The following is a 26,185-nucleotide window of genomic DNA, read 5'->3' on the forward strand; positions in this document are numbered from 1 at the left end:
TACTGCTTCTATACCCTTACCACCACTGAAGAAAAAATAGAAACAACCAGCATGGGTAACAGGGATTAGTGTGGTAGAACAGAGCATTCAAGCAGTGTAAATAGCAGCAATGCTGGATAATTCTGATAGTGTTTCCCATCATTGACATTCAGAATTACGGTACAATCATGATGTTAGTATATCAGTGATGGAGTTTTTTATATATAATTTTCTGGAATATTACTTTGTTCCAAACCCCAAAATTATAAATATTCTGGAAACCTGTCTCAGCTATTTTTATGAAAGAAAATAAAGCAGTGTCTAAAATAGTCATAGTAGAGCTAAAATTCTCAGTTACTGAAAGTAGAGTCTTTGACTTTACTCACGATGACCTTATGACAATTGTTTCTTTTGTTTAAAAAACTTTTGGTTTTTTTAAAATAAAAATATAAACCAATAACTGTGAGATATCTTTACTATTGCCACTATTTTAAAGCACAGATGCTTAAAATTCTGTCAAATCATTAATCTTTCTGAAGGATCTGTGAAATCAAAGCAGTAAAGACTCTCCTAACTCTTCTCTGGTGATTCTTAACCTTTTATCTGACCGTACCCAATAACCACAAGAAAACAGCACAGAAAACATATGACTGCAAAAAAAAAAAGTGATAGAGGGACTGATGAAAAGAAATGACAATCTCTAGCAGCATCTTCTTGTGGTCTGACTTAGCTGATGTGGTATTGTGCTTACCTGGGAGAACAGGCTGACCCTGATGTAATACAGGAAGCTCCACGGATATTTCTCCATCAGCCTGGTCCCAGGCCAGCCATCGATTTACAGGGAAAGAAAACTGCTCCCCTGAGAAAAGATTCAGCAACTGCACCTAAAGCAGAAAAAGAAACTGCAATTTAAGTTACTGATCTGAGTCCAGATAGACAGAATAGAATTTGACAGCTGTAGAATGCTGCTGAAACCTGTGCAGATTAAGCTCTGTGCCATGATCACAAAAGCACACATTTGGGACACGTCTGCCCCCTTGATACAGCTGCACCCAATTTGACTTTTCACTCAATCAAATTCAGGAAGACAGGGCAGAGTAACTAAAGCATAGACAAGAAACAGGGTTTATCTGCTCAGGTGTAGTTTGACAAAATCCAGCCTTGTTGCTGCAGTTGATATATCCAGGTAGGCAGGCACTAAGTGGCATAGCTTAACTGATGGGGAAGTTCTCACTGGGAAGTTCAGCAATGCTTGCTAATCTATTCCTTTTGTTTAATTTACTGTTAAAACAAGAATTAAAGGAAGAGGTTACAATCCTTCAAAACTACTTCTGACATAAGTAGTCTTTGAAAGTGCTGGACCCAGTTCTAGTCTGCCCCATAAAACTTTCTTCCATATCCAACTTCCAGTACTCAGCAGTAAAAGGACCACATGCACTTCAGCTAAAGAATCAAAGGAGATCCAGTTATTATGTACTTCAAAGCATACTGTGGTAAGAATCTCATTGACTGTTATGTAGTAAAATAGTCTCTGATTATGCTAATTTATACTAGCAGCTAAATTATAATTTCAGACTGCTGAGAGAAGAAAAACTGCTTCTACCTGTAGCTTCATTCCTGCTTCATGCTTTGTAGAGCCCAATCTTTTTAATTAGAATATTGAATTAATTCTGTATTATCTGAAACACTTTAATTATTTTTGCTTGCTTTAATACTAAAGTTAAAGAAATAAATTCATGCTATCTGAAAACCTTGGTACGCTTCATCCTGTCAATATCTGCTGAGGAATCTTGAAAGGGAACCTGGAGTTAATGAAGCAGTATCATGATCATTTGCAGTCCTGAAACCATCTCAATACAGATACAGTTGAAGAAACCATGGGATACTGAAGGTATCATGCCTAACTAACCATAAAAATTCTGCTGTTATAGATTACTCAATTTCAGATCTTCTAGAAAAAATATATATTTCTTAAAGAACAATTACGTGAGCGTCTGGCCATCCATTCTGTATTTTGTTTCATCCATTCTGTATTTTTGAAGTCTAAAAATGAGTAGTTGTACTCCTTTGGCTCTCTACCTAACAAAATCCTAGTTTACTTGTAGAATGCATTTATTGAATGGATTTCTTTTTTACTATGTGCCTGAAATTACTAAGACAGAATGATCTAACCCTGGATGACCCACTGCTGTCTTAAAACTGTAGCCGACTGGCAGAGGTTCAGTAAGAACACAAAAAAAAATTTATAAGCCAAGAATTTATGGAACATGGTAAAGTACTTGGCTCCTTCCTTCTTTTAAAATTTTACTGTTGATTTCAATTAATATTTCTTAGCTGGGAAGGGAGAAAAGTGAAAAATATGTTTTTTATTCTTTCAATTTTTGTCAGCATTCCTTAACATCTCATTTTAAATGGATTTGTCATACAATGTTATGCATATACATATCATATTATATATATATATATGTAGTACGTATCATCTATATATCATATTATACATATACACAATATATATATACGATATACATACACAGTCTACGTATATTATGCACAGACCATACTTCGGCTTCTAACCGAGTTTCAGCCCCAAATGAAAAAAATGACTTTATCAGAAGCATCTAAAGTTCTTTATCAACTGCTTTTTCCTAACTGAAGGATGAGAAACTCTGGCACAAACAGAGAAAAGTTTCAGGCATGAATAGCCTATCATTGGCACACATAGTACATGACTAACATCAAGGTTAAAATCCAGATAGTTTCATTCCCATCCAATTACCTATGTGTTACGTGTAACAACAGAAACTAGGAACAGAACTTGCTGATTCACTTCACTTTATAGAATCATAGAATCATTAAAGTTGGAAAGATTGTCTAGTTAGAAAGATCAGCTAGTTCAACCATCCACCTATTCCCAGTGTTGCCTACTAAACCGTGTCCCTGAGTACCACATCTCCACGTTTCTTTAAAACCTCCAGGGACAGTGACTCAACCACCTTCCTGGACAGACTGTTCCAGTGCTTCAACACTCTTTCAGAGAAGAAATTTTTCATCATATCCAACCAGAAGGCATTCCTCCTTGTCACTTCACTGTTACCCAGGAGAAGAGGCAGATTGTCACCTCCCCACAACCTCCTTTCCTGGAGCTGTAGAGAGTGATAAGGTGCCCCCTCCTCTCCTTCATACTGATCAATCCCAGTTCTTCAGTCACTCCCCATAAGACTTGTGCTCCAGTCCCCCCTCACCTGCTTCACAGCCCTTCTCTGGACACATTCTGTGGTCTCAATGTCTTTGTTGTAAGGAGGGGCTCAAAACTGAACACGGTACTCAAGGTATGGCCTCACCAGAGCTGAGTACAAGGGGATAATCACTTCCCTGAACCTGCCAGCAATACTGACACAAACTAGGATGCCATTGGCCCTCTTGACCACCAGGGCACACTGCTGGCTCATGTTCAGCCAAGCATCAACCAACATCCACAGGACCATTTCTTCCACAGTCTTTCAACCACTCTGCCCCAAGCAGATACCTGGGGTTGTTATGGCCAAAATGCAGGACACAGGACTTGGTCTTGTTGAACTTCATCCCACTGGCCTCTGCTCAGCGATCTGGCTTGTCCAGATCCCTCAGCAGGGCCTTCATACCCCCAGGCAGATCAACCCTTCTTCCCAGCTTGGTGTCATCTGCAAACTTACTGAGGGTGTGCCCAATGCCCTGATGATCCAAGTCATCAATAAAGATAATAAATAGAACAGGCCTTAATACCAACCCCTGGGGAGCACCAGTCATGACCAGTTGCCAGCTGGATTTAATTCCATTCACTGCCCCTCTTTGGGCCCAGCCATCCAACCAATTCTTTACCCACAAAGAGTATACCTGTCCAAGCCACAGGCAGACAGCTTCACCAAGAGAATACTGTGGGAGACAGTGTCAGAGACTTTGCTGAAGTCTAGGTAGTCTATATCAAATAGCTTTTCCCTCATCCACCAGGCAGATCATTCAATCATAGGAGGAGATCGGGTTCGTCAAGCAGGAGCTGCCTTTCATTAACCCATCCTGGTTTCTAATTTTCTCGCTGCATATCCTAGCAACTTTGCTTTGCCTGCTTTGAGATCTTTTTTAAGTCAGGAGGGAAAATAATCTGTCATTATCTTTGTTTCAGAGTCACAGAATTATAAACACTTGCAATGTAGCTCTGATGCTATACATAACAACATGGAGTCAGTTGCAGATTTGAAGAGTTGGCAAGATTGACTTCAGTGACTTCCTAGGTTTCAACAAACTCTGGTCACTCTGTAGCACACAAAGGCTACAGTAGACTCAGACTACAGTAGAGCAATTCTTTGTTTTCCTTACTGTTCATTCATGCACTTTTAAAGAAATACACTATATAGTTCTCACTAAACAGCAATCAAGCAAAGATGATAGATTGCCTCTCATTCTTCATAAAAAAAACACTCCACAATAAATAACCTCTTAAACAAAGCTACAAGTATTTGTTGAGGCTATCATACTTCTCCAGAAGAAATTTTCCAACTCATATTTTGACACCATTGTTATAGTGACTGCTTTTGGAAGGATAAAATTCTTTCTCGCTTCTTTTACCTCTTCACAATGCCAGGCAGGGCAACTTCCTGCATTAGTATGTCCAATGCGTATTTTGTAGAGACGTCCTATGTTTCCTGTATGAATCTGTAAAAGGAACGCCACTGATGAAATACAGTACATTGCTTAAAAGAGATACAACAAAAATTCATTTAGTAACTATGAGTAAAATTTTAGTTTAGATGAATTAACTACTCTGATATTTAAACTAGTGATTCTAAAATATTTTGCTCCAGGGTATTATTGGATGCTTGCTCATTTAAAGAAAAACTGAATGACAAATCCTGTGGCCTGGTAGCCCCATCTAAATGATTCAAGATGCTGCTGCAGCTATTTTGTTCCCCAGTGTATACTGGTCTCAGTGGAAGAGGAATACAGATTGTAGGCATCACTAATAATTATAGCTTGACCCTAATGGATGTCTCAGTTTAGCATCTGTACCACTGACCTACTGAAAAATGAATTCTGTATCCCTGGCACCTCCCACTACCTCTGAGTTCTCCCTGCCCCTCTCGGATGGCATGCTTTACAATTTTGGAACAATTGTGTTCATCTTTGACATTTCTTCTTACAAATGGCTTCAATTAAATCAACTTTAAAAGCTGTATTTGAAAGATTAGCTCTTGGGCAGGCTGGACGAGTACATCCAGTACAGATAATAGGGTGCTGAGGGAATCACTTTATGTGAAGGTAATTCAAACAAGTAGTCATGAACTTAAGTGTGGAGTTAGAAAGCTTATCTTCAAGGTGCTGGAAATATACCATGAGTGCCTCTCCTCATTGCTGCATTCTTTTTTTTTTTATGATGTAGTCTGATTTGCTGTCCTTTTGACACTTTCTACAGAATTCATTTCCATGTTTTCATTTATGATATAAAGATGGGTGTGAACCAAATTCTCTGCATTGTGAATACAGAGTGACCATAATTAACTTGGATTTAGCACAAAAAGCAAGCAAAGAGGCTTGACTCCTATGCATTTTAAAGTACACCCTCCTTAATTGTATTCAGTGCGATGGAAATTCACCTAAGAGTTGAATTTGAGTTTCTAAACCAGGGACTGTCTCCACATCTTGCATTTAAGATTAAGGAGTCAGGATTAAATGAATGGCAGTAGTGGGAGCAGTAAGCAGAGCTTCTTCATTTCTTATGAAGACAGTATTTTTAACCCTGGTTACTTATTTTATCTATTCCTTTCAATCTTGTTTCAGTTCTGTTTTTATATCACACATGGAGTATGGCACAAATATCAGAGGTGCTGGATTCTCCTTAGAAAGCCCATCAGCTGACGAGAACTAAGAACTTAATTTCCTGCATCCCAGACAGCTGTGAGACCATTGCAGAAATAGATGAGCTCCTGATCAATACTGCCATTCAGTATCTTTAGTCAGAATAGTACTTGCTATCCTGGATGCTAAGGATGGAAATAGTTATTTGTTACATGGTTTTATAGCAGATACCTGCTAGACTTGACATTGACAGTGCCACATATACAATTAAACTCTGCAGTTCTTGATAACATACCCTATTTGGGCTTATTTAAGTCACCAAGGAACAAGACTGGTAGAGGAGGAATTTACATGTGTAACTGGGAGCTGTTAATTGAAATCAGACAGCAAAGATTTAACAAAGTTAAAAATTTATTCCATCCCCTAATTCTCCACTTGTTTCATTTTTAATATTGTTCTCAGGTTTTTTGGGCACTATATAAACTAATCAGTAGTTCTTAAGCAGACCAGAAATATGTTGAATCAAGCCAGTTTCTCGATGGGTTAGGGGAAAAGGATACTACATTTATTTTATTTCTCCATTTATGTCCTGCTTCTTGCTTACAGATATATGTATAGTACAAAACGGACTGTCTTTTTTATTGCATAGATTTTGAAATTTCATGTAATCCAGCCAGACACAAGAAAGCAACAGAATGAGTATATACTACTTACTGTGAAGACATCTTCACTGCCTCTCTGAAATAATTTTCCCTTCTCTCCATCAAGAAAAATAGGTCCTGAACTGCCGTGATCCCCATACAATATGATATAAACCTTTGAGCTTGTTCCTGCAGATGGCATATCACTGGTGAGGACTGACACCTTCCATTTCCTAGCTATCAAAAGATAAAAAGACTTGCTGAATTACTTCAGCTCAAGATTCCAAAGTAAAGTGTACTTCAGTAATCAGAATTCTAAATAATATCATGCCAAATATAAAAATACGTATTTCACAAAGATACAGCAAATATTGACTGCGCTAAGTTGTGCACGTGAAAATCAAGAAATGTCAGGTTGCATTTACATCTTTTGTGTATGCATATGCTATATGACAAACTCCAATTGCATGACTGCATATCAGTTTTCAAACACAATATTTGAAATGTTGTACTAAATTGCATGAAATAGGTCTTCCTGTTTGTTTAGGATATGTCAGCTCTACTCAGTGCAGTGCTGTGTAACGGCACCCTTGCAGGCTCTCAGCAAGTTACCTCTGGAATGAAAAAACTCATCGATTCAAGCATTAAGGACTCTTAAGTTACCTCTTCAAGAATAGAACTGTATGTCTGCAAAGCCATGCAGATGTAACAGCTCAGACAAAATTGCCCAATATGTCCTTGCATTGCAGTGTTGGCATTATACCCTGAGATATCAATACTCTTTCTGCAGGTTAATTTCTTTTTAACAAGACCAAGTATATGGATTTAGGCTTCGGTTTAGTGGAAGCTGAGTATCAAGAGCATGGAGTTAAGAGAAATGATATCCCTGAGGGGTGGCTGATAACAGTTTTTCATACTAACAGGGATATTAGGAAGGACTATTAAGAAGACATTCTCACCCCCAATACAGCTGATTCCCATCTCAAATGATGAACATTTAAGCACCTCTCAAGCTGATTAATATAACTATTTCTCAAAAGAGAACATTCTTTAAAACACAACAGTAGCATTGAAGAGCTTTACTAATTACAGGAGGCCTGTGCCGCCTACACTACATTTTACTGATGTTACTTACTCTTCCACCCATCACAGCATTCTCATCATATCCATTCCAGCTAAAACACTGAGAATTAAGATAGAAAGGGCATGACATAATGATTTTTTTTTTTTTCTTGACTGAGGTGCCTAAAATAGATCTATGTGTCTTAAACTCCAGGCAATAAGAATTCCTACAATTCTGTTGCAAGATTCAGTGAAACCAATTTTGAGTATCACTCAGTTTTCGGAGTTAGCCATGCATACTTTCTTAAATAATTGAACAGACATTGATATATACAGAGGATAAAGCTACAGCAGGCTATTACTTGAGGACCAATGAAAAGCCTGATTTGAGGAATTTGCATTTAGTTTTCTATGGCATTCTAGAAAAAATAAGGTAGGATTAGTACCTTTATTAGCTCATGTTTAGCCATATCTAAAAGAAAAGTTGTTTAAGAAATAGATTAGGCTGACCTAGTCTAGGTGTGTGTGTGTGTGTCAATAAATTTCTGTCTGGGAAGTAAATGAGTTGAGAATCTACATCCTCCATACCACTTAGCGGCTATGTTTAAATTATTAATACTGCTTTTAATAAAAGGCAGAAGAAAATGCTCCGTAAAGACACATTATAAATTCTAACCTCTAATGAGGTCTGATTGTAGAATCTAAGAGTCCTGCTTATAGTCAAGCTTTTGCTATAAGCATTTGTTCTGCATGGCCATTATGCTAGTACATAAATCACACATTCACTGGGAATTGCAGTGGTGTAGAATTAGAAACTGTTAAAATTGATACTGTTCCCTAGACTTTGAGTGAAGAGTCAGGAAGTCATTAGCAGAGTCCTTGGTTTGAGGACAAAACTCCCACTCCTGTAGTAGCAGAGTGAATATTTTTTACTGCAGTATCAAAGAAGCTTACAACTGCCACAAATCTTTTCATATATCTAAGCTATTTGCTAACAAAGACACATATATTAGCATCAGTTACACAAATAAGTCTTAGGAAATACTGTATAATACTGTAACACTGGATCTGTTGATTCTCTGCCTGAATAGCCCATTATCTTGAAATGATAGTAGTATCACTGAAGATCAGTGAGTTTGTAGAGTGTACTATCTGCTGGGATTTATGACACAAAAAATTTTCAACATCTTGAGCAATCAAGTACATTTTCTATATCCCAAGGCACTATGATGAAAACAATTGTACTCACTAGATAAATTATGATCATTCAAAATATGTAATACGATCTTTGCAAACAGGGGTGTTCCAGTACTACTGGATACCAGACACTGATTATTCAGCTTTATCATAGTAATACTGCTGTAGCAACATCTGTAGCAGGTCAGTCTTACCATACAGAGAAGTTTAATTGTCAGCTCTCATAAGCATAAAACTACTTTTCTATAATTCTCTCTTTCCGAATAGCATTTCTTTACACATGTTCTACAACACTTCCTTTTAGTGGAAGACTAGCACTGACAACAGAACGGTTCTGAAGGTCAACTGTGTCCTTAAAATTTTACCCTAGGGACTAACTCTGATCTATGACCTATTTACTTAAAATTTGCTATTTTTTTCTTTCCACTTAATCTGTCCTAGAGTAGTGTTCTGGTATTTACTTGTTTGTTCGAAAAATGCTTGTAGGTTTATGACCTAAAATGGTCTAAGTAGAAAGTTAAAATTTTAAAGATGGAGACAGAATATGAAAGAAGTTGTATGACTTAGGTGCAGGAATATGAAATATGTTATTATTACTGTAAATTTGGAGTGTACACCACTACCCAACTTTGAAGACATGACCTTGTAGCACTTCTCTGGAAAATACTGTGAGTATACAGATATTGTATAAACAGTTATAAGTAATTATTTTGTCATTATTAAATAATGAACTGCCAAACAATTACTCTTACTATTAAACTTCATCCTTACAAGAATTGCCACAGCTTGAACACATTAAACCAGAAGTACATAAGTGTTAACTGCTAGGCCTGAAGAAGAGAAATAATTCACAGAATCACATTTTCCAACAACTCTTCTTAAAGATCCTTCTTAAAAGTTGCAGCAATCTCCTTTGTTCACAGCTGAATTTAGCTTACTGCTTCTATTACCAAGGCAGTTATTTACTTTACTGAGCTTCCTGTGAGGTATGACAGGCATATTAATCTCACTTATAATTGACAAACTTGGATAAGTGTACACCATCAAAGTCCCTCTATGCAAGCATATCTAGTATAACAAGAATAGCACAGCTTTGCAGAAACCTGTTAAAGATACAGCCTGGAAAATGGATGAAGCAAAGAAAATAATGGAGAAAAGCAGGTATTCATTATTCCACTACATGATGTCTAAGAGAAAAATTTGGAAAGTTGGTCTTACAGAATGAAGAAATAATGGTTGTGTGATTGGAGTCCAAATGGAAACAGATGGCACAGAAAAACATATTACCAGGTCAAAAAATATTAAAAATAATAATAATAATAATAATAAAGAAAAGAATACCATAGTTGCTAGAAGGTAATTTACATAATTTGGGGATTTTTATGAAAATAGTACGCTCACCAGATATTCTTTATGTTAAAACAAACTGCTAAAACTACTGCTTGAACGAATAAATACCACTAACAGGCTGAAGACAATAATCAGATAGAGGAAAACCAAATTATCTGAAATCCTAAAATAGACGTCAAAGGTAAAGTAAGATGATAAAAAAAATCAACTGATTACTTCCACGTGACGTGAAGAAGTGTTTGATATCTCGGAATGTATTCATGGAAAACATTCTCCTTTTGCCAGAGAGTGGCAAATGAATGTACCATAACGGCTAGCAAACATGGTTTCAAGTATTACGTAATGGAACTTGTTCATTCCCTACAGGCAGTTTTAATGCACATAAACAGAACATCCAATAAATGTAGAAAAAGGAATGAATAATACAGGATGTTGAACAGTAAAATGAAGGAAAGATGTAATACTGATGAAGGCACAAGTCAAGAAATCCAATTATTACTAGCACAAAACATGGGTTTGCATATTCAGAGGTAACAGTGAAACTCAGTGAAGAAGCAAGCTCAACTGGAGCATGGCTCTCAAAAGATAAGTGAGGTATGCAGCCTTCAGGAAAGCTACAAGACCACACATGGATAATAAGAAATGAAACAGAATCTGTTTGGATTTGGAATGGGATAGACAATGCAAGTCAAAATCAAAGGTGTATTATTAAGACACTACCTAATTTATGAGAATAAATACTATTAATACTGATAAATACTATCTACTATTTCTACTAAATAGTAGAAAACACTTATTTCTAAGTGACAGAATCAGTATATCAAAACATTTTTTCCTCAAATAATCAACTACTGGGGAATATATATATTTTTTAATTAGACTATTTAGAAAGAGATGTAAAAAATATCCCGAAGATAAGAAATCATAAGCTGGTTCATTTTACATTAAAAGGGAAAAAATACACCACTAGGCTTTGATTTTTAAATGGCAAATTTAAAAATATAAAAGAACGACTTAATTAAGTCAAATGTACTGAAAAGCGAAATGTAACAAAAGAAATTAAAACTAAATCACAAAAATGTTATATAACTGTACAGATTAAAAGAGAATAAACAGAGAAAGTCTGCATACACCATGCACTGAATGCAAGAACTCAGAACCCAAGTTCAACCATCCAGCCAATTCCTTAATCACTAAGTGATCCACGCATTCAATCCATGTCTCTTCAATTTAGATCAAGGATGCCACAAGAGACAAAATAATTCATCTTTGTATACAAGAAAAATTACAATAGTTCTAAAATGTCTGAATAGTGTAAGAGAAATTAGTATTTTAAAATGGAAATGTGGATCAGCGCAAGAAGGCAGAGTAACTGACTAACTAAATGGGAGATTTTAAAGTTGTACTGAAATGGGAGGTACTCATTTATAGAGATACTAGTAAATTACTCAGGAATCTGTACTGAGAATTATCTGGATTTCATATTTTCATCGATATTCTCCATAGCATAACTTCTGTAATATGGTTAGAGGATAAGAAAATCCAGAGTTTTACCAAAAAAAAAGGGAACATACAACAGCATAAAATGTAAGGAAATGCATTTTAAAAATACAATTAAGGCATAATGTTATGAACAGTAAATTTATCGATTAGGAAAAAATAAAGAGAGAGAGAGAGAGAGCAAATCACTAATATGTTGCATCAACTTGACTATAAGATGCACCAGGAGAAAGATTTTTAAATAGAGGAAACTTCTGATCGGTGTCCAAGAGTTCAGAGATACAATCTTCTAAATACTACAATAAATTCTGGCAATGCCATTCAAAATGATAATAATAAATAAATAATTAAAATTGAAACCAGAATAGCTCCCAGGAAAGACAAATATTATGATTAGAGAAAATTGAGAGATGTCTTATGTAGAAGGAAAAGACAAGAGATATCTGATATTTCTCTTTTTAATAACAACAAGACAAAAACTGCTTTATTCCAGAAGAATGACATAATCTCTATAAAGCCTTTAAAGCCTGCTGAATTTTCTTCTATTCTTTTCTTAAAACATTATTTGATATGCTTGTCACTTCCAAGTATATTACATCCTAACTCATTCAGAAAGATTCTCTATGGCTTTTGCAGTTAATTTACAGAATTTAGCTATATATAAGTAGTTCCTCCTATATATAAGTATTACTCCTCATGGTGTTTTTCCCTCTTTTAATCACTTACTTCTTGACACCAGAAACTTGAAGATCTCTCTTCAGTCTTCTCCAATCTTACCTAATAAAAGCAATTTTATTTTCTCAGCATATCTCAGCTACTTAATATTCTAGACCTTCCCTGAATCATTAATGAATATATAAGCCCTATGGAACATCTCTGTGAACCTTTTGTCCTGCTCTGAGATGACCATTTTATTCCTTCTCTTCTGATTAATGTACAGAAATGAAGATATCTTCAGTGAGTATAATAATAATTTTACCACTTGCTGTGGTCTCTCTTGACTGTAACTGAAGGCCATGCCCACATCTCACATGAGTGCTCGGTTTGCTCAGTAACACTGCAATAAGCATCTGATTAAAGGCTCTGGAACATCAGAATAAATTAAGGTGTTATGAATGCCACATAAGTGCAGTGAATCCAGCATAAAAACTGCAAGTGATGGAGTCATGTATAAAACTATGTAACCTATGCCTCATATGGCATTTAGTCAGATTTGAGTGATTTTAAGCTTTATTTTTCCAGCCACAGGTTTTATTTCTGCACTAATATCTAAAAGGATGAAAAAATACCACTGAGACTCTCCGTTTGGAAGCCGGTCTAAAACATGCCGATGAATATACCCAGAAGTGTGGAGACCCAGAATCACGGTCAGTGTCGTCAGATAAACACAGAGCTGCTTGGCATGTAATTTGTTAGTCAATATCACAACACTACATCAGGGTTATAACGTTCGCTTATTACAAGTATATAATACTGCTTCACAAGACAGAAACGTATCAGCTATTTATGAGGAAATATACCTGCCACTAGACTACTAACAAGAACTGAATACCTATTTGTTTCCCTGCCTGTGCTGCAAACCCCTTTTGCTCCAGATCCTGATTCTGCTTCTCCTCCCTGTGCCCTGTTTGCCAAAGGGAGACAATCAAGGCCCATGAGCCAAAAGGTGTTTGTGTCAGGCTTTGGTTAGGTCCTCAGTCTGGATAACCGAATGACCATAGCCCAGTATGTGGCAGCATAAACCGGCCAGTTGGTCCAGCCACAGCCCCCAAGAATACAGAATACCAAATGAACATTCTCTAACTGAAAAAATAGCACCTTCCTTCTTCAGGTGTGCCTCCAACTGTATTGACGTTTATTAAATGCGCAGTATTAAGGATTAAAGTCTAAGAAAATTAAAGCAAAAACAAATAAGAACGAAATACTCTTACAAATCACAATATATATATATATATATATATTCCAATTTTATATTTAATATCACTTACTGAAAACTGTAAACCACATATAAATGCATACTACATACACAGGATATTAAGAAATACTGTAAACAAGTATCTAAAATAATTTGATAACAGATTGACTCTTAAACATATTAAATATTATTAATAATATTAACAATAACATTAAATATTCCAAAGATTCTCATACTACTTCATATTTATAGAAAGAAGAAAAAAACACGACGACATAATAGATAACATAATACAGAGGTTAAAAAAAAAGAACACACAGTTAACACTTGTAAAGTATGTAGAACAGCTTTAGGAGTAAGTGATGCTGCCTCTGAAGGGAATATGGCAACGGCAATCAAGAAGTCCATTGATGCACAATTTCCCTTTCACAGTTCTTGTGCAATCCTATGTAATGAGTAGGTATGATCCTTTTCTAGTATTCTACTAGATAGGATAAAAGAGGCAAACCTCACTTGGAGTCTGGACCTTCCTATAAATAGACTGAAACACTTCTTTATTCACCTAATTACTCTGAATTTGGCTTTAAAAACTGAAATAGCTGTTAGATAACATTCATGTATATAAAACTAATATGAGTACTAATTCCTACTTTTCATTGCAATACATACAGTATTTGAAAAGTATTTCCTACTTTTCTTTTCAAAGTAAACATTACAGTTGATTTAGTTCTGGACTAAGCGTTTATACTGAATGATAATTATCAAACCATTTCTCAAATTTCACGAAATACAGACATCTTATTTAAAATTTAAGAAGACATTTAAAATGTTAACTCTTTGCTGCAACAAGCAGTAGTTGTTTCTCTAAAGAGGTTGGTATACTACTAATACAGGCAACATTTAGGGGAAGTAAGTTTTTTAACCAAGAAATCATCATAGAACAGTTTCTTTTTATTTTCTATAATGTTCCCCACAAAAAAAAAAATCTAAATAATTACCTGTATTTCAGCAATTGTACACAATTATGATTCATATTTATTTGTGTGTATTCTTACTGGGAGTTTCATTGGATGTGACATTTAGTGGTTCAATTTCTGAATATTTTTAAGGAAGACATTGTCATTGATCTGATGTTACAGAACTTCCAAGATCACTATTACGCATCTTACATTTGCTGCATCCATTCTGAATTGCACAAATGCAAACTTTTTCCTCCTTTTCTTCTTCATCTTCTGTAGGAAAGGCATTTTCATTTTTTATATTTTCAGAGGCATTATGTTCAATATTATTTAAAGGAGTGTCACATTTCAGAAATATTTCAGATTGACAAGTTTCTACTGGATCCTCTAATGTGGGAGACAATTTTTCTCCAACAATATAATTTCTGTTTATCTTTAATGCTTGGCAAATTATTGGTTTTGTATTGGATGGCTCATTATTTGTGCCTACAGTACGATTACTGGGTATGTGCTTGGATACACTGTTTTGACAATTGCTAATTACCATAGGCTTTGCTTTCACATCCCCTATGCTATCTAACATCTCTAAATTTATCTCATTTTTCAGAGTTGAAGATGACAGTATCTTGATGTTATTAATAAAATCTAGGGCATTACTAGCATTAAACCTATTAAAAATACTATTGGCAATCTTATTGATTAAGTTGTTCTTCAGGTTCACACAATTATTTTCATTTGTTACTAAATTTTTGCCTGACCATTGGAAATGTTGAATATTTTTGGTCAAACATAGACCTAGCTGGTTCTCGATATCAGATGCTTTTTGGTAAGCATATCCTCTTTGTTCCTCATTAATTGGTGTTACCATCACCATCAGTATTGGACAATGTTGGCCACATATAGCATGGAGCTTATCCAGAGAATCTTCTTCCTGAAGAGCACTTCTGTTAGCATTGCTATCATCAGTTGGCTGAGATTGTATGGGTTCATCATTCAAAGGCTGCTCCAGTGGATGCACCTTGTTATCAGGCAATCTAAATTCTACAGATGCAAAAGCTGGAAAATTGGTATCAACCTCTGTAGCTGAAGGTTTGATCTTTTCTTTGTTTCCTACAGGAAGAGAAGTGGTTTTACCACTGAAGATAGGTTTGCTTTTTGCACATAAGTCATCTTGTAAAGGGTCTGAATCACTGCTGTGAGGTATATTGAAGTAGTTGCAAAAATTTTTAGAGCGTCTTGCCATGTCTTCAAGCTCAGAAGAAGAGATTTCATTGAGGATTGGATACTGATTCAGATTGCCAAAATGTGAGTATGGAGCATCATCACCATTAGTATCAAGTACTGTGTCTGTTGATGTTGTATCCAAATTGGCATACATTCCAGTCTGCTCAGGCGGCGATCTTCTTATCAAATGATTTTCTTTGAGAAGCCATTTGCCTTTATCAATCAATACTCCTTCATCTTCTTTAGAATGTGTACTAGAGTGACAATGTTTCTTTGGAAATTCTCCTGAATAGTTATCAGTAGAATTTGTCTCTTCTCCATTAAATGTAGGTTGTTCTGTTGGTGAAGAAATATTTTCTCTTTTCCATACAGTATCATCTTTGTTAACGATTTCTGGAAATTCTTGTGATTGCAGCGAAGAATGTGAAAAATTATCTGCAGAAAGAGGCCTGGGTTCTTGGAAAAAAATAGTGTTTTTTGTTACCATTGCAGAGTGGAATTCTTCAGTATCTTTCTGTAGTACTTTGGACATATAAGGATATCCTTTCTGAAAGTCAGGCTTAAATGAAACTTCTGTCTTACCATAAAGTCGTTCAATAGTTCTTTGTACATAGCCAGTATTATAAAGTTTTTCAAGTATTGCTTCCTCCCCACTTTCATTGGTCAAATCACTGGATGCTCTAACGTTATAATCGCTCTCTTCAGTATCTGGTCTGTAATCTGACCAGTCTGAAGTAGCAGGGCTTTTTAAACATTTTTTTAATTGAGAAGGTTCTGAACATGTTCTACTCTCCTGTTCTTCTACTTGCAATTTCTGTTCTTCACTCATATCATATTCTGTAATTTGCTTGGATTCATAACAAAAAGATAATGGAGAGTTTGTAGATGACCTCTCAGAGGTTTCTTCACAAATTTCTGTGTCTTCCTTCCCTTCCTGTACAGAATAATCCTCGTAACTATATTCTACATGGGTATCAGCACCTTGTTTAAGTTGGTTATTTGCTTTTTCGTCATTCCAATTTGGATCAACTATCTCATCTTCCCTGTTATCAGTAGTCATATGAGTAATGTCTTCTTCACATTCTATCTCAGACATATCCTTATCTGAAACAAAATTTTTATCATTAGAAGTTACACTGTGAACTGTTGAATTAGGTTCTATTGAAGTATCTGACCCTTCGTTAATGAATGATGCATCAGTGTTATCTTGATGTTTTTTATGCAGGCTATAAGCCATTTCTTCATTTGCTTCAGGTAGCTCTATAGCTGATGGAAGGCTATGTTCAGTTGAATTAGTATTGGCATATTGATCATCTAGCTCTGTTCTGGGAGCACTCAATTCTGAAACCTCTATTGCTCTACAAACCTCTTCCTGTATATCAGGACAGCTTTCTAAATCACCAGACAATTTTAACACTTCTTCAGTATACAAACTGTCCTTTGCAATACAAGGTTTATCTGATTTTTCATCTTCATGCAAATGTATAACATTATGAATTTCAGATATAGGCATATTTTCATGGCAACATGTGAAATCCTGCTTTCTTTGTTCCTTCCCAGCGTGTAATAAGTTATTATCTGTTGATTGTTGGGAGATTGGGATTGTTGGGATTATCTGTTGAAAATGGGAGAAAGCAGCCTTCAGTTCATCAACTTTTTCTAAGACTGTTGCTTGTTTCAAGAATTGCAGTTGTGTTAAGATTTCAGAACAGCTACAGGTAGCTTTTTGAATATCATCTTTGATGGTGCCAATCAAATTCTCTCTCAGACTCAGTATTAGTAGCCACGCTAGGAGGAGGTTGGAGGAAGAACCAAAAACTGGCAAAGAAAGATCTGGAAGATTGCATGTTTTTTCTATACATCCACTGTGTTCTTTCTGGAGACCAAGCAAAGTTGACTGCAACTCATGAAGCAAAATACTAGACATGCAATTATTCTGAACATCTGTTCCAATTTTCTCATTGCCAATTGTACAATCAACTTGAACAGCAACTTCAGATCGTTTTCTCTGACATAGATTGATGTCTTGAATATTACCTTCTGACACCTTTTTATTGACATGTGTTTCATGAAACAAGTGTAGTTTACTAGCATGATGAAGTTCTGACTGTAGTAAATACTTGGCTTCTTCTACTAATGTTGTGTTATCATGAGTCAAAGAGTCAGTTTGCTTTCCACTTGACTGTTTGGCTGACTCTTCTACAGTTCCCAATTCAAAAAGAGGCTTTAGTTGTTTCTTAGTTAGATTATGTTCAAACAGGTGTTTCTTTCCAATCATACGTACTTCATCGGTAACATATCCATCTTCTTGATCTATAAAAGCACCAATCTTTTCTTTAGAAAATTGACAGTCGTCACCATTGTTTACGTTCCCATCTTTTTTGTTTATGGGTGGCAAGACAGCATTTGGTGACAGGTTTTTCAGCCAACTTTGGACATAGTTTCCAAGTGAATGCTCAACAACATCCTCTTTAAAATACTCCTGTTTCAGAGCCTCTAGTGTGATAGCACTGTCTGACATGCTTAATTTATTTTTATTTTTACTTAGATTTTTCTTCTTCTTTTGTTTTTTCTCTTTCTTTGATGCTAAATTTTCTAAAACATTCTCCTTTTCTTTTTCTACATTATGATCCATAGGCACTTCTGACAACAGATTTGATATTGTTGCTGAGTTAGGTGTCTGTTCAAAGAAATTAGTTGTGAGATGTTTGCCTTCTTTTGCAGGACTCAATTCATCCTGGCTGTTTTCAGTTTCAGTTCTTGAATCAACTGACATTACGCCATCTTCACTTTTTGCAGATAAAAGGGAACTACTTTTTTTGCCTGACTTCAATTTTACCTCAGTCAAATGTCTATTAGCTCTTAGTTTCTTGTTAGATGATGATATTCCATTTTGTTCCACTGAATCAGGGTGATATATCTCATCTTCAGGATGTTTGCTTTTGTCTGAATTGGCAGATCCGTCATTGTTTTTTACAAGTAATCTATTTCTATTTTTCTGAAGCATGTCGGAACAGCTGTCTATAGTTGTTGTTTTGCTTGTGATAAGCATTCCCTCACTTCTAATTATCCCTGAAAATTCTGTATCTTTTTGATTTTCATATATCTTCTGCTCTAGAAAATTGGTCAAGGATTTTCTCTTCTTCTTCTTCTTGTTGGTGAGAGAAGATGCAGATTGGCTTTCACCAGTCAGATGTGATGCCATCACAGATTCAGACCAGACATTGATTTGATTCTCAGTTTCATTAACAGTAGAAAAGAATCCAGTTGTTGGATTTATTTTCTCAGTAGGTGCTTTACTACATGGAGGTGCCACCATCTCCATCTGATTATGATGACAGGCTGAATGCAAAGAATCTTGAGAAAAAGTTAATAAATCAGAAGTCTTGCATTTTATTTTTTCATTTTCTGACTGAGAAAATTCTGAATATTTAATGTAAGAGCTGAGAGATCTTCTTATTTGTTTTATATCACATAACTCATGAATATGGTCTGCTGAAACTGGCCTGGCTGCCTTGCATATTTTTGATGATGGCATAAAATCACTAATGTTGGCTTTACAGGTTGATACTAAACTACTATATGTACCTTGTTCCATAACTGATTTCTCTAATACATTCTGTACCAATTCAGGCTCATCTGATACATCTAATATCTCCTTATCTGTGGTCCTGATTAAATCATGACTTTTGTGCCTTACATTGAAAAGCATTTCTTCTTTTTTATTCTCTGAAGAAAGTTTTAATAAGTCATTGTCACTCATCTCACTAATCTTTGGATTACTGATACTTGATTTTTTTGTGCTTGATTGTGCTACCATACAATACTCAGATGTATTTTCTCCATTCTGTATTTCCTCACTGTAGGAAAACTGTCCCATTGTTTTCTCCTGAACCTCTTTCTCAGAAACTACGGTGACACTTTCAACTACTGCTTTCTTTTTTCTAACACGTCTTGGCCCAGGGGTGGGAGGCCTATAAAAATGAGGTCTGATATTTTCCTCAGGAACATTGCTTACATCTAGATCAGCAGAATTGTTCCTCTGACAGATATTATAAACATCCATTTTTAAATCAGACTCTGATTCTTTATCTGAGACTTCTGTGTGCAGTTGCTTTAATGACTCTTGTTCTTTACCGTAGCTGTCCAAAAATGGAGCATCCTTTTGTTTTATACATTCTGATACATTTACACTGGATAAGCAGTCTTCTGCACTCATCACAGAATTGTAAATGGTGGCATTTTTTTCACCAGGAAAGCCAGCACGACTTACAGTGGTTGTCCATTTAATAGTTTCTTCCTCCTTTATTTTGAATCGAACTTTCATTTCCACTGTCATACTGCCATCTTGATTAAGGTGAACAGACTTCTCAATGTCATCTTCAAACTGTGCCACAGATAAGTCTTCCCCATTAACTATCTGATTTCCTCCTATGCCTTTATGATTGTCAGGAAGATAGGAAGAATCTGAGTTGTTATCATTTAAATTGTTATCATTGCTGGACCCTTTACCAGAAGAAACGGAGAATATTTGAGATCTTGAGCTAGACATCACTTCAGCTCTCGCTACCAACAATTACATTTAAAGAACCCAAGTTCATTCAGTAGATGGAGAGTAGAGCAGACAGATATGATGGATAAGGATCCAGATGGTCAGACAGTAGACAGGCAGCAAAGGAAAAAACAAAAAGAGAGAAGAAGAAATGAGAAAAATTAGTACAAAGGAATTTAATAAAGTTTATTTCCTAGAGTATTAGAAAGAGAAAAAGCATTAAAAAGTTTGCTATTGACTTCCAGAAATTCTTAGAGAGCAAACTGCAACAAATTTTAAATAAAATATCGAGGTTTTAACTACTTTTTCTCTTCCATTTTTTTTTAATAGACACTGAAATGCCAGAGCTATATTTCTACTTCAAGCTCCAAAGCCTGAAAATGTAATATATGTTCTCATTGTGTACTCATCTGGGAGATGAGGTTACCTTGAACTTTTCAAGAGTTTCATAGGCCTGCATTTGTTGGAGCTTTAAGCTAACTTTATATTTTTTATTATATTTTCCATTATATTTTTTCCTTAACAATCACTTGCATATCATCTCCTGTTAGTCCTAACAGTGAGTGCTAAAATGTGCCAGTCAATATGTAAATACATCTCTTAATTCAATAATCTGCAAGATATGAGTCATTACTACGAGCAGTGTTATTGACATCCGTGACTATATGTTTCAGATTCAGTCCCCAAGACTGACCTTCTGTGGAGAAGTAATCTCCATTTTTGAAGCATTTGAACAGCTTATAAAATCTGAGTTTAAATCAGGACATTCTGAGATGTATTTTATGCTACAGTACACTAGATGATTGTTTAAAACCCAGTCAAGCCAATGAGCATACTGCTAGACTTCAGTAAGTTACAAGCATAGGCCAATATGATCTTGCATGCACATTAAATGCTCCTAAAATATAATTTGATTAATCTGTAATAACTTGGCTTTTTAAAAAAGCACATCTCATCTCATCTCACTTCTTGTAACCATGACAAGGTGAGAGATAAAGAACTTGAGATAAAAAAAGAAATTTGCTGTCTTTCAAGCAGTTCCTCCTGTGTGAGTGAAACAGTGCATGAATATCCACACAAAGACATCTACATCTAAAGTTATAGAAGCCTTCATTTAATAGAACTGCCTTTCTTGTAGGAAGGTATTTTAACACAAGTAATATTAACTATATTTCTTGAATTTTTTGTTTGTGTGAATAACGAATGGTTTTATATAAAGACCTTAATGATTGAGATATTACTGATACAGACAGGTGTCTATAATTTCAGGAGAAATGCGTTGTGAGTTTCCCATTCATATACTTTCCCATGAATCAGAAATAAAAATTTTTACTAATTCCTCTAACAAGGACCAAACCCAGTGTTTTCCAAAGTAAAATCTCAACCTCTATTTTCAGAAAATTTAATAATTCAGACATTATCATTAATGTGATAATCACTGCATGGAATATGAGGTTTTTTGTTGTTTTTTGTCTCAGTTAAAGAATCTCTGACTATTTTTTCCTCTCTTATTGCTGTTAACTAAGGATTAGACAAAGTTTATCAGATTCTCAACTATTCAATTTTTTTTTTAAACATCATTTCAAGCCTGGATTTCTGACTCAAAGCAGAATTTCAATAGGAATTTTGAACTCCAGAATTTTCATTCACAAAATGTTCCAATTCATTTTCCTTTGACTCATTACTGATGCCTTGCAAACAGCTCTCAAGCTATGAAAGTCAAGAACACAAAGGCTGCGAAGACTGAGAAAAACTGAAATGAATAGTTTGGTAGATACATTACAAACTGTGAGGGATACAGAATAAATCTCTTCAAGTAAATGGAAGCTCAGTGTCTTATACAGCAGGATGCTCCATTACACAGTGAAGTTGCCATGGAAAAAATCTCAGTATAGAAACAATTACAGCGTACCCCGAGCTTTACAGTACAGCATACAACTATATCATGAGAGCAAAGTACCTCTGGATTAAACAACTTCTGAGACAGCACTTCTGCCTACAGCATACTCTAAGGCTAAGGATTCATGCATGTCCTAAAGTCCTACTGTTGCATCATTTTGTTCCCCATAGCCTGAGGCTTTTCAGCTGGCCTGGCTTCTCTTCATATTCTTAATCTAGCAATCTCACATTCACTGAAATTTCTCAGTGGCACAATTTCTTGAGTAGTCAAAAGAAAAGCATATATCATGGGTATGAGGATATAGGAAAGAGTGACAATCTCTGTAGGCTTCACAAAAAGAGTTTGGGTTTGTAAGTGGATGAGTGTTATAATGAATTTCATGTCTATGCTGACTATGTGACATAGGAAAATGTGAAAGTCAAGATAATAAGCCAAATTCCCATTTGCTAAATTTTGAAAACTGCACAAAAGTTTTTCTCAATCAATTTAGCTAGTTAAGGATTCTGAAGTAACCTTTGGGGTCTCTTTTACCTCTGCTATTATTAAATGTAATACCCCTCCCCCCCAAAAAAGAAAGAAAATTAAGTGCATTAACATAACAATAACAATCAAGTTCATTGAAATATAATATACATCTTGATTTGAATCCTTGTTCTAAATCAGCCAGTTTGAGAGAAAATACGCATACTGAGTTCTTAGCAGAAACTCATATTTTAAAAGGAAAATTAACTTTAAAAAAGCTTAATTTTATCTTTCTAATTCCTACAGATGATTTAGAACAAAAATAAACAGTTTCACTTGGTCTTTTTGAATATCCTTGATCCCAGTAAGATTGTCATGGTTTATATCTTATGCTGCGAGAGATGAACCAATTAGTAAAATATAAATTAATTCAAAGAACTTACTGTTTTCACTTTCTGACTTCAAATTTGCTTTGGGGTACACACGATTTGCAATTCCAAGTAATCTGGCAGGCCGTGAATACCCAAGAGATTCATAATTACTTGGTTTAAAAGGCTCTCTCCCTGCTGCAACTACAGCTCCAGAGCACAATATCAGGGCCTGAAGATTAGGAACCTGCAAAAAAAAAAAAAAAGGAAAAAAAAAAAAAAAAAAACATCACCATAACATTAATTTCTCCATCTCAGCAACCTCAAAAAATAATGTAAGAGATTTATCTTTTTCATGCTTTAATATCTTCACTTCTTAGTCTCTACATTATTTTACAGCTGGCTATTAAATATGTAACACAGAGCAGAATTAATTTTTCAATTCCTATATGGAAATTTCTCTCTCTGAGGGTATGTCTTGTTATATAAGTATACTAGAAAAAGAGTTTTAGAAGACTTGGATACAGATAAAAATTTCCTTATAATATACAGCCATGGAAAAAGAATGTGCATTTGTAGGTAGGTATACATATGAACACAGAGGAAGAAATGGAAAATTCAGACTACATCACAAACTACACAGACTACATACTTCATATGTACCACTACAGAGGAACAGGACAGAATCCTAGAACAATTTCTGTTGGAAAAGACCTCTGGATATCATCTAGTGTAACTTGCAGCTCAAACAAGGTCTAACTTCAGATCAAGTTGTTCAGGGGCCATCTAAAATCTTTGAATTTATATTCCAAGATATACTGCAAAATGAGGCTTGTAAACTGCACTTCTCAGACATATGGAGAGTTTCCCAACCTACTGTAGAATTTAATCGAAGATTTGCCCTCAACAGGCACTCTGCATGGAACTCCCTTCCCAGATTCAGGTCTTCAGGTACAACCACAAGTCCCCTCCGTTGTTAAATACTGAAATGAAGTTGTATAGAACAATGTGTGAAATGAAAACCAGAATTATTATTGCTGCAACTTCTTGGCTTAAGGTACAAAACTTGGTCTGTTGTTCAGGAACTGAAGAAAATAAGATCTCCTAATTTCAAGTAATTAACTAGCAAACCACTCCCCATTTGTGTAATAATAAAATATCTATGTCTATCAGATACTACCTATAGTATTTATAAAACATTTAAAAACAGAAAAATTGCATAAATACTAAGGGAAGTATCTGTGTAATTAGGCAAAATATATATATTTCTATATATAACTGAGATTATAACTGGAGGAGGCTTAAGAAAGAAAAAGAAAAGTTACTTTTCTCGATGACTTGAAATACAATGTTCCTGCTTGCTTCTCTCCGATTACAAGATTTGTATGCAATTATTTCCTCCAAGCCAGTTAGCCTCACAGAGGGAAGACAGCTGAAATTCAGCACACTAAACTACACCATGTCAGGGTCCCAAGTGATATAATCATCAGTTTTCTAAAAAATATTCTAGAAGCAAACAAAGCAATCATCAGTGCTCATTTTTATTCTCACCTTTCTGCCATCAGTGGTATAAAGTTTTGCAACTGGATACTGCATTAATTCACTCATGTAATCCAGAAAGGCCTCAAAGGTTTGTGTATTTTTCTTTCCCAGAACTATGGTGCGTCTGAGTCTTACATCTCCATTTTTGAAACAAGCATCTTTTTGGGAGTTGTTATTTTGCTTTCTTGATGGCCAAATCCATCTTCATTCTCCTTTGCTAATTGCACAGCTCGACGACGAGCACTGACAGGCCTACTGATCTGCCAGGGCAGTGGCTTTCTGCTAGCCCGTTCTAGGTTGATAGGCTTCATTTTCCTCTGATGGGAGCAAATATAAGATTTTCCATCTTCAAGATCCTCCAGACTGGTGATGCTGTGTCTCCCTTTTGGCGTACTGATATTCCTTACTCCAAAAGGTAACGGGACCCGTTTAGATAAGCTATCCAGCAAGGCATCAAATGTTTTGTAAGACCTGTTGTTAATGACCATTTTGATTCCATTAAACTGAGGATCTCCACTTTTATAAAAACAGATCCTTTTGGCCACTACAGGTTCAGTAACATTGAAATGGCGTGTAGATAAACTCTGTTCACTCTCAGAGGAGTTTGGCTGATTCACGGAGTAACTGCTTGAAAGAGATTCACTCATTTTGGCAGCACTCTGGGAAAAAAAAAAGAAAAAAAAAAAGAAAGAAAAAAAAAAAAAGAGAGATGAATGTGAAAGTTTTCTTACAATTAGCAATAATACTGTCTTAATTTTAGAAAAAAAAAAAAAAAAATCCAGAGAATTTATAAGAAAGGAACAGCAGCTAGTTATGCCAAAAATCATTGGATTTAAATGGATCCAAGCTGTTATCTCTAAATTCCACAAAGACTCCAGTACTGTCAGATTAAGTTAGCATAGCTCCACTTGTAAGTATTCCCAAGCACTCTCCAATGTAATTTCAAATCTCTTATTTTGGTACAAGAGACCTTTCCTTAGAAGAAGGCACTTTGTCAGTCTGGAATGATAAGTAGATGTTTTCTTTCTTGAGAAAGAAGCTAATGACAGCATTTCAGATTTAATACATTAGTAAAATCTTTATGAAAAGAGAGCAATTTGTGCCTTGGCTCAGTCCATATTCAGTACAAAATAACAAAACTGAAACAATACAATTTATTCTGATCTCATATGTTAGTTTTTACACCAAGGCAAATCCATTGATTCAGAGAAATGATTTCTGGTTTACTACATTGTAAATTATATGAGAATTAGGCCCAAAGCATATTTTAAAGTTATGGTACGTCATAAATCGACAGATCATTTGCTTTTCTATAGTGTCTTATATTTCTTAATAAATCACTTCGATATTTTAAACTAATTGAAAAACATTAAAAATCATATTTATTTGTAAAGACAGAAGTCTTTAAAGTCCTTATGAAGACACAACAACCTTAGGTATTCTTCAGCAGAAGTAACAGTTTTCAGTAAGTGATAAACTTAAATACTGGTCTTTTAAATAGATGCCAGATTGTTTCTGATGAATTTATAGATAGTTTTCATGCTTGAGAGCAGACCACTCTCACCACAAAGCGTTCCCTGTGAATCTGATCTACATACAGATACCTTAACTGGAATCCTTTAATTGAATAAAATTGCTTTATCTGAATGATTAGTTTACCTTGTCTAGAATGTAGGATAGATATGACTAATCATCTAATCAGCCT

General features: G+C 35.3%; 1 protein-coding gene across 1 annotated transcript in view; it reads right to left on the minus strand.

Annotated features, from left to right (window-relative positions):
- RP1 (RP1 axonemal microtubule associated) overlaps nt 1-25,127 on the minus strand; it is a gene marked incomplete at both ends in the record, with an annotated part of 183,132 nt that extends 158,005 nt beyond the window's left edge. The window contains 6 exon segments of the mRNA XM_079533866.1: nt 731-863; nt 6,523-6,686; nt 14,643-20,222; nt 23,014-23,185; nt 24,490-24,632; nt 24,635-25,127. Of these exon segments, the coding sequence (XP_079389992.1) occupies nt 731-863; nt 6,523-6,686; nt 14,643-20,222; nt 23,014-23,185; nt 24,490-24,632; nt 24,635-25,127 (6,685 nt within the window).
- Nucleotides 25,128-26,185: the final 1,058 nt, after the last annotated feature.

This window comes from Tetrao urogallus (genome assembly GCF_951394365.1).
Source record: "Tetrao urogallus genome assembly, chromosome: 3".
Lineage (NCBI taxonomy): Eukaryota > Metazoa > Chordata > Aves > Galliformes > Phasianidae > Tetrao > Tetrao urogallus.